Source organism: Rhinopithecus bieti, unplaced genomic scaffold (assembly GCF_001698545.2).
Source record: "Rhinopithecus bieti isolate Rb0 unplaced genomic scaffold, ASM169854v2 scaffold_17939, whole genome shotgun sequence".
Classification (NCBI taxonomy): Eukaryota; Metazoa; Chordata; class Mammalia; order Primates; family Cercopithecidae; genus Rhinopithecus; species Rhinopithecus bieti.
Genome location: NW_016809446.1, coordinates 283,447 through 293,787, shown reverse-complemented (window position 1 = coordinate 293,787; position 10,341 = coordinate 283,447). Strand labels below are relative to the sequence as shown.

The following is a 10,341-nucleotide window of genomic DNA, read 5'->3' as shown; positions in this document are numbered from 1 at the left end:
CCTCCAGAGTTGAGGGATTCTCCTGCCTCAGCCTCCCGAGTAGCTGGGATTACAGGTATGCACTACACCGGGCCAATTTTTTTTTTTTTTTTTTTTTAATAGAGACGAGGTTTTTACCAGGTTGGCCAGACTGGTTGTGAACTCCTGACCTCATGTGCTGGGATTACAGGCGTGAGACACTGCACCCAGTCTTTTTTGTAATTTTAATAGAAACAAGGTTACACCATGTTGGCCGACTGGTCTCAAACTCTTGGCCTCAAGTGATCCACCCACCTTGGGCTCCCAAAGTGCTGAGATTACAGGCGTGAGCCACCGTGCCCGGCCACGATCGTTTAAATATTTGATTTTAGGTAATGAAGAATTAAAGTGGATGGAAATATTGCAATACTGTCAGGATTTAGTGAGAATTGCTAAAGCTGAGTGGCTACTCTTAGTTCTAAAGAAACCTAATAGTGACTTGGTATATTTTTAACTGAAATGTAAGCTTGAAAATAGCACGTTAAAGTCCAATTATGTGGCTTAAGACACCCTCTCAACAGCAACACAAATTCTAGTTCCTGTCTTTCCATTCTCTTTCCTGTTTAACTGTCTGATAACCTCAAATACCTCTTGTTCTAATTCTACGCTATTCCTAAAATTCTTTTCTCTTTGGTACATTTTACTTAATTTTATATTCTAATGTGCTTTTCCCTCTCAGACACGATAACCAACTATTCAAGATGCCATCTAATATACTATGCCATTAAGTATCGTGGCCAGACAGTGATTTTAAGTATAATAAATTATCTTCAGGTTGAAAAGAGCATATGCAAAAGAAATGGATCACTACATCTTAACTAGAGGCATGGATCAAATCAAATTATGGTTGGTTTGAAAATGCTTTAAAGACATATCAGGACTGACTTAAAACTAGGCTGGGCAGAGATGTAACACTATGTGAATAGAAGTGTTACAAACACACTAGCCATATTTTAATTAAAATAGAGTTTATTAGTTTTAATATAAACATGAGAAATAAAACCACATAAATTGTAGCATTCTTTTCAAAATAAAACTGCAATCAATACTTGAATCTCCAAGCTCTGAATTCCATAAACATTATTTGTGTTTTTTTGAGGTGGTAGATTGTAATATTTTTATACCATTATCATTTATGTCTCTGTCCTTTAAAAATGATGGAAACTGCAGCACAATATGATGTGAAGCATTGCTATAATAGAGGAAGTATTCCTGGCCCAGAAATGCTTTGTTTATAAGCAAGATTCCTGGGATTAGATTTGAGAAAGTAGGAGAAACAGATTTCACATGGTTGAGAACACTAATCTTTTTACTATTTCAAATTTAGGTGACATTATCGGTCTCCTAAAATTATCTGCTCCTTGCCTTTTAAAGCCTGAAGTAAGAGTTCCTAAGGGTTATATAAGTTATTTCTTAAGTAGCAGGACTTAATGGGACACCTACAGCCTGGTAGCATGTAGGACGATAAAACAGCTGTTCATATCACCTTCTATCATTAGGGTCCAATTCCTTTTATTACATGTTAATTAACACTGCTCTTCAAAATCTTCCTTTAAAGAAACTTCGGTGATCAAAGCATATAGAGCACAACTCTGCAGGTAACTACTTTTAAGAAGAGGAGGGCATTTTATGGAGATACAAGGTATTCCAAAAGTTCAGTGTAATTTTAAGCTTTGATACTTGTAGAAATATAATGCTATAAACCTTTACAAAATCATGTTTGAACATTTTTCTGGTTTTTGAGACAGGGTCTGGATGTCACCCAGGTTAGAGTGCAGTGACATGATCACGGCCCACCGCAGCCTTGACCTCCTGGACTCTACTGATCCTCCCACCTCAGCCTCTAGAGTGGGTGGGACTGCAGACACATGCCACCATATCAACTATTTTTATTTACTGACTTATTTTTACAGACAGGGTCTCACTATGTTGCCAAGGCTGGTCTTGAACTCCTGCACTCAAGCAATCCTCCCACCTCAGCCTCCCAGAGTACTGAGATTATAGGCATGAATCACTATGCCCAGCCCATTTATTTTGCATTTAATTTTGCATTTTTCTAAGAGATGGGGTCTTGATAACGTTGTCCAGGCTGGAGTGTAGTAGCTGTTCTTATAGGCACCATCATGGTACACTGCAGCCTCCAATACTTGACCTCAAACAATCCTCCAGCTTTGACCTCAAACAATCCTCCAGCCTCAGCCTCCCAAGTAGCTGGGATTATAGGCGTGCACCACCACACCCAGCTTCATCTTGCCAATTCTAAATATAAAGCTTTTAATTTTTTGTTTCAGTCAATGTCTGCTATCAAGAGTGACCAAAACAAAAAATTAAAAGCTTAATATTCAGGAGACAAGTGCTAGGTGCACTTTAGTCCCAGCTACTTGTGTGCTGAGGCTAGATGGCTTGAGGCCAGGAAGTTCTAGGCTGCAGTGCATTATGATTGCACCTGTGAACAACCACTGCACTCCAGCCTGGACAAGGCAGTAAGACCCCATCTCTTAAAAAAAAAAAAAAAAAAAAAAACTTTCAAACGATGTTTTTTAAAGGTTTATAGCATTTATTTATATTCATGCTGCAGTGAGTGCCCTGGAGGGCCCAAACTATATTAAAGCTTAAAACTGCTTTACTTTTTTTCATCATCACTGAACCACCATGTTGGCTGGCATTATGAAAAAATCTTTTAATACCTTTATTTAACAAGAGAAAAATTATCAGAAAATGAGAAGCACCATTTAGTTCACAAGAAATGCAACATGGACCCCAATAGAAGTAGATATCAATAACTGATACTTCCTGTTTATGACCCCAAACATGCTAAAATGCTAAAGTAATGCTTGCAAAGAATATGAATGATGAATGTTATCCAGCAGCTTTTTGGTTTAAAATGATTGCCAATGACTACCAGCTTCAATGGTAACAGAAGGGAGGAAGAACCCTTCAATACCTAACAATGCTGCAGTCTGCTCCTAAGTGGCTTTAGTTAAGATTCCCATGTTTTAATGGTAATACTGCATTGATTCGAAAGGCATATGCAGCAAAATGGGGGGAAGGAAGGAAAACGGGAAGAAACATAAAAGTGAAATGGTTAGTGTCTTTAAAGTCTAAAAATTTAAACTATTGTTTAAAAAAACTTACATAGTTCACAGCTATCGGCCCACACAGTAAGTAAATATCTGTGTGTGGGATGGGAGCCTTCACTTTGGAGTGGTTTTTGTAACTCTGTTTACATTAAAGAACAGAAGAGTGTTCTGTTGCATTGACAAGGTCCCATTCTTTCCTATGGAGTATAATCCTTGTTGTCCATGAGTCTCTTGAATTTGAGATCTTTCCTTTCGATGAAAATACTAATTTTGCTGGTTTTTGAGCAGGAAAGGTGATATTTCTCCAGTCTTTGTAGAAGGTCGCGTGACGTTATATCCCCTCATTTCTCCCTTTAAGAGAGGATGGCTTTGGAGCGCTGAATACCAATGAAGTTATCAGCGCTGAAAGACCTTCTCATAGCGGCTCTACACAAGTCTTTGTCTTCACACAATCTAGAAATAGCCTAGGAAAGTCAATCAAATAGAAAACAGGTACAATTTTAAAAAGGGTTCCCACATTTGAAAAAGCACCACTGATGAAAGCCACACATGTAGACTCCTTTACATAACTCACAGTTACAGCTACTTTGGCTGAGTTTTGCACTGCCAAGTTCTGGGGACACTACTTCCTGCCAATTCACCAACGTAATATCCTTTAAGGGCTACAATTAGATTCCCAGAGAATAAAGGGGAATTTATTATATTATTAAAAAGTTGGATTCCCAATGATGTCAAAGGTATTGTGATAGGCTCCTCTTATTCCTTAAATATAACAAACGTACACTTGTGCAAAAAAATAAGTTTATTCAGCTATTCAAATTCTACCCAATCCTTATTAGCTATTATATACTCAAAGCACATTTTAATGAGGCAGGCATGTGCTGGACTATATTGGAATATACGAGAGGTCTAATGACTCACGCACCAAAAGGTGTTACTTCACATGCACGTTAATTATGGTAGAAATACGTATTATTTCTTTTTCTTTTTTTTTTTTTGAGACAGAGTTTCGCTCCTGCTGCCCAGGCTGGAGTGCAATGGCGTGAAACCTCGCAGGTTCAAGCGATTCTAATGCCTCAGCCTCCCAAGTAGCTGGGATTACAGGCATGTGCCACCATACCTGGCTAATTTTTTATTTTTAGTAGAGACGGGGTTTCACCATGTTGGCCAGGCTGGTCTCAAACTCCTGACCTCAGGTGATCCACCTGCCTCAGCCTCCCAAAGTGCTGGGATTACAGGCGTGAGCCACTGAGCCCAGCCTAGAAATACATATTATTCTAAAGTACCACCATGGTACCACAGAACGTGTCAGTTTAAAGTATGTGTCCCTTTCAGTTGTAATTCTGCTGTATACTCACCAAGAGTCATAAGCCATAAATATTACTTTGCCCCATAAAGTTACCACTTCCATTAAAAAACCCATGTACTTCCTACATTATTTGTATTTTGTTATTTTTTTTTTTTTTTGAGACAGGGTCTCGCTCTATTGCCCAGGCTAGAGTGCAGTGGCATGATCTTAGCTCACTGCAGCCTCCGCCTCCCAGGTTCAAGCAATTTTCATGCCTCAGCCTCCTGAGTAACTGGGCGCTGCCACCACACCCGGCTAATTTTTATATTTTTAGTACAGGCTAGTCTCGAACTCCTGATCTCAAGTGATCCGCCTGCCTCAGCCTTCCAAAGTCCTGGAATTACAGGTTTGAGCCACCATGCCCAGCACTTACATCCAGCATTTGAAACACTTGCACCCTATATAGTGAAGGGTATAGGTCTCTTGGCTTACCTACTAATCCTTTGTCTAAAAAACTCACAGGACTGCACTGTGATATATAAACCATGACATGAATTTGCAAACAGAGTAAGACAGTCAAGAGTGGCAAGTGAATTATGTATGTAGATAAAATTAGGAATATAGTCACAAAGAACATTTTTTTTTTTTTTTTTTTGGAGACACAATCTCACTTTGTCACCCAGGCTAAAGTGCAGTGTTACGATCTTGGCTCACTGCAACCTCCGCCTCCCAGGTTTAAACGATGCTCATGCCTCAGCCTCCCAAGTAGCTGCGATTACAGGTATGCGCCCCCATACCTGGATAATATTTTTGTGTGTGTGTGTTTTTTTTTTTTTTTGAGATGGAGTTTTGCTCTTGTTGCCCAGGCTAGAGTGCAATGGCATGATCTCGGCTCACTGCAACCTCCACCTCCCTGGTTCAAGTGATTCTCCTGCCTCAGCCTCCCGAGTAGCTGGGATTACAGGCATGTGCCACCACGCCCAGCTAATTTTGTATTTTAGTAGAGACGGGGTTTCTCCATGTTGGTCAGGCTGGTCTCGAACTCCCAACCTCAGGTGATCCACCTGCCTCGGCCTCCCAAAGTGCTAGGATTATAGGCATGAACCACAGCGCCCAGCTAAAAAAATTATTCATGTATGATTATATGAAAGGGTAGAAGTTCAAAAGGAAGCCTCATTAACAACAGATTAAATTTGATTTAAAATATTCTGAATTATGGTCACAGAAGAGTTAATATGTATAATTTTTAAATAATGTTGATCCTTGTCTAAACCATAAAAGACACAGGAAATCTGACGCCAAAGGGCTAATAAGCTCTTCAGTGTGTTAGTTAATTTTAAAGCTTTCCATTTTCTTAATCACTACTTAATATGATTTAGTCACAGATGTTGGCTTTGGTGGCCGATGGAAAACCCCACTTAGTGACTTCACAGCCTTACCTCTAGGTTCTGTGCTCTTTCTTTGCTAAGAGGAGCAAATAGAAAATTCAGGTTGTTGTCATCTGCTAAGGAGCGAAGGTCAAAGTAGTATTTGGCATAAACACTGGCAGGAACATTAATATTAAACTGAAGAAGCTCCAAAAAATGCCTTTCCATTTCATTCCTGGAGGAGGAAGAACACAACAGAACCAGCAGAGGACAATGTCAGTCAACTGGGCTATCTTCAAAAATATCATTCTGAGTGACTAGAATAGCTCTAAACTCTGTTTTAAAATATAGGCTACTCAGTTGTATTAACATACTAATGTTCACACAAGGTACAGTTACTTGTGGTCCCTTCTGCATCCCAGCACTCTGGGACTGGGATGAAGGTTGAAGGTTACGGCCTCTGATGCACTTGTGCTGCTGACTCAGGCCTCATTCTTCAGAGTTCCATTAGTGCAGCTGTACAATTCATACTTCATGCTCGCTCACAAGGCCCCACTATAGTGATCAGATGAAAGGAATGATGTATGCTGTTTATTAGCTCTGAAGAACTTGCAGACATTTTCACCGGGCTGATAACAGGAAGGGGCTTATTGAAGTTGAGAAGCACCAACAAAAGGAGTGGGCATATCACCACGGCAACAAATGGATCCATCGAGAGCCACTGCTATTATCTCTGAGGGGGAAAAACTCTTGAGGCAACAAGGATTCATCTCAAATAAATAAATAAGCAAGCTACATTACAGGGGAAGGGAATCCCCTCCCCCTGTCCCAGCCCATGAGGCTATGTCAAAGGGCATAATGCAAGTTTCTGCTCACTTTAATATATTATGAAGGTGAGAAATTGTCACTATGACAGGGTAAAGATACTCTTTAAACTTTGGAAGGCAGAAAGATCAAAGGTGGATGTCTTGGCTAGACTAAACCCATTTTATGATATGCCTCGTGGTAGGTCACTGGACTTAAAAACTCAGTGTTTCTTCTGAGTTAGGAATGAAACCCTGAGGTGCTCAGTATCTACCATTCTGGTCAGAACAGAATGTAGGAGTGAGCTGAATGCAGTGGGAGAGGAAAGGGCTGGGAGTAGTACTCAGCCACATGACCACACAGCTGCCCTTGCCAAATGCTTAAGCAAATAAACATAAAACTAGAGAAAATCTTAACCACTTTCACAGTAATCCCTACAAGTACTTAACTGTATAAAAATGATAAATACCTAAACAACATATTTGGTTTCTTGGGTTTAAAGTTTTAATATTTTATCCACTGGCTAAGTCAACAAATGCTTGATGATCTCCTGTATGGAGAGCAGTTAATATGGGCAGAGATGTGGTTTTCTCATTTGCTGAGCTTAAAAACCCAGCTGAACCTACTTCCAAAATTAATTTCCTGTTCATATGTCCATAAGCCTATAGAAATGTAAATCAGATAATGTTTTGATAATCAGCTAATCAGGACTTAATTTACTACACTAATAAATGCACTTCACAATCCCTTTTATATGTTTTCCACTAATACATTTTAACTGTGTAGAAATACAGTACTTCATAGGATTAACACACGTATTAATAGAGGTTTAATCACTGAAGAAAAGCATTGTGCCTACAGAACATGCATCTTCTAGGTTTTTTGTTGTTTTTTAAATGGGTAGGTGGCTGAATAGCATACCCTTTACAGGCACAGCAAACCGTCTGAATAGCAGCTGCTCAGTTTAACTTATTCTTTTAAAGGGAAATATATTCTAACAGGACATATAGATGTTGAAAAATTTTAAGAATAACCTCATAGACACCAATTTAAAATTGTTTCAATTTAGACTCAAATGAGACCACTACAAATAGTCAAGAGCAGGGGGATGAGACAAATGTATATTAAACAGTTTGTTGAAATGCTTTCCAAAGATCATAAACAAAAGCTGCCTGGTTGTAGCATAGCTCCTGGTGCTTCCCTGGGCATACACAAACAGCAACTATCTAGAACTGGTCTTCTTGGAGCTGGCCTCTGCCACCGGTGCTCCTGAAGCTTACATCTGTAGAAACCTGCACATTTCCCTGCATGTTCTCTGATCTTGTATCTAGAATAAGAACTTCAGCCAGTTCAGTTGCAGGTTTTGAGAACATTTGAGCTGCCACATGGTAGGGCTTAGTGTTCATAATTATAAAATTTTGCTTCCGTGAAGAAACCAGTTTGCAGACTAATGACAGCAGTGATCAAAGTCACTTTAGCTTCTGCAACTTCTCAAAGTACTTCCATTTGTTTCAAATTCATTTGCTGTCACACCCTTTGCTAAAATGGCTACCAGCAATATCACTAGAGCTGTTTGGTTTACACCATTAGTAAAGTGGTCAACTTCAACAAAAGCCACTTCAACAGCTACCACAATCACTGGTTCCTTTTTAGTCACAAGCATCCTCACTTCAGTTGTGAATATATGGTATGGTAATTCTGAATGACAGTCATATGGAGTAATGGGCAAAGGCAATAAAAACAAACTATTGCCACTGCCTGTCATGATCTTGATCTTCCTCTGCTACTCAACATCATCAAGAGGTGCTCCTTCATATTTTTCTAAATGCCACCCACAAAGCCATTCTCACTGTCCAGTTGGCACCCTGAGAGCCTTTGCTGGAAATGCCTCCCTGGCTCACCCTGCCCACCAAGCTCCAAGGCCCTTCCCTTCACAGCAGTCATGAGGCCAGACTGGAAGGAAGCTCTGATGAAGCTGCTGTTTCAGGGTCATACTGGTGCCATCTGTGAGGAACTCCATGACTCAGTAAGGCTCCTTGCACTCTCATAGGTAACTCAAGGCCCCCAAAGTGGTGCTGTGGTTGTTGGAGGACCCAGGGAGCCTCTCAAGTGTGGTGAGCATTAGGTGATGCCCCAGCAATGTTTCTCAGACTGTCTGAGGGGAACAGTGGAGCTTCCTAACTCATCAGACCAATTTCTAAATACAAAAAACACTCCTAATGGGGAGGGGTCAGGGGCACAGGGATCTTCATATCTCAAGGCTTCTGTAAAAACAGACCTTCGATAAAATGTGGAAAGACTAGCAAAAGCAAATATACAATGTGTGACTCAGGTTGAAGCTATGTAACTTCTCAATAGTCCAGAGGCCCTAAGACCTTAATAGTGGCCAAACAATTATTTCAAAGGCCAGACATATGCCCTTTAAGGGCTGTTTATACCCTACTGGTCACATGAAAAAATATAAATGAATGAATGAATGAAAGAAAGAGAGCAAGGAGCTTTAACTGGCAGATAACTTTTTAAAAGCCATAAAGGGACCAGGTGCAGTGGTTCACGCCTGTAATCCCAGCTCTTTGGGAGGCCGAGGCGGGCGGATCACAAGGTCAGGAGTTCGAGACCAGCCTGACCAATACAGTGAAACCCTGTCTCTACTAAAAATACAAAAATTAGCCAGGCGTGGTGGCGCATGCCTGTAATCCCACTGTAATTCCAGTTACTCAGGAGGCTGATGCAGGAGAATCACTTGAACCTGGGAGGCAGATGTTGCAGTGAGCCGAGACTGCACCACTGCACTCCAGCCTGGGCAGAGAGCGAGACTCCATCTCAAAAAAAGAAAAAAATAAAATAAAATAAAGATATTTACTGTACTATGTTGTTCTGGTAGTATACTTGTAAGATGTTTGCCAAAACCACCCGAAAATACTTTTCAATTTATCAAGCAGATTATTACACATCAAAACCTATCAAGTAATGATAGAAAATATGTAGTTTTTTTTTTTTGAGATAGAGTCTTGCTCTGTTGTGAACTGTTATACTAAAGATAGAAATATATAGTCTTATGCCTATTTCCATTATCTGCATAATGTAACCTTTATGAATATTCCTTGTTAACTTTACAGAAACAAATAAGATACTGGAAAATGGTTAGAAAGTTCACCAAAACCTTAGAAACTCACATGTCCTCAACTGTAATGTCCTTGAGGATCTGGCAGTAGTCCACATTCCATACAGCCTGATCATCCCAAACCTTTGAGGCAAGAAGAATGGCTCCCAGAACAATCCTTTTCCAGTTAGTGGGACAAATGTCGATTTCAGCATAAGTTAAAAGCCTTTCTAAGTAAACCTGTAAAATAGAGCACTGGTCTTTGATTTTAGTTCAGTTTAAATGCTTTGATAAGCTTTTTTTTTTTCAAGACGGAGTTTCGCTCTTGTTACCCAGGCTGTAGTGCAATGGTATGATCTCGGCTCACCAGAACCTCCGCCTCCCAGGTTCAAGCAATTCTCCTACCTTGGCCTCCCGAATAGCTGGGATTACAGGCATGCGCCACCATGCCCAGCTAATTTTTGTATTTTTAGTAGAGACGGGGTTTCTCCATTTTGGTCAGGCTGGTCTCGAACTCCTGATCTCAGGTGATACACCCAATCCTCCCAAAGTGTTGGGATTACAGGCATGAGCCACCGCACCTGGCCCCTAAATGCTTTGGTAAGAATTCATGACTGACAGATTTCTTCTGTTTTTGACCAGAAAATAAGTGCCTTTTATTCTTTTTTTTTTTTTTTTTTT

General features: G+C 40.1%; 1 protein-coding gene across 3 annotated transcripts in view; it reads right to left on the bottom strand.

Annotated features, from left to right (window-relative positions):
• Positions 1-969: 969 nt before the first annotated feature.
• The window catches only part of CCNYL1 (cyclin Y like 1), a 45,374-nt gene continuing 36,002 nt past the window's right edge, over positions 970-10,341 (bottom strand). For all 3 annotated transcript variants that reach the window (XM_017889415.1, XM_017889414.1, XM_017889416.1), the window contains 3 exons: positions 9,734-9,900; positions 5,826-5,988; positions 970-3,562 (listed from right to left, as the gene is read on the bottom strand). In XM_017889415.1, coding sequence (XP_017744904.1) covers positions 3,452-3,562; positions 5,826-5,988; positions 9,734-9,900 — 441 coding nt within the window. In that variant the 3' untranslated portion in view covers positions 970-3,451. The remainder of the gene's footprint in view (positions 3,563-5,825; positions 5,989-9,733; positions 9,901-10,341) is intronic.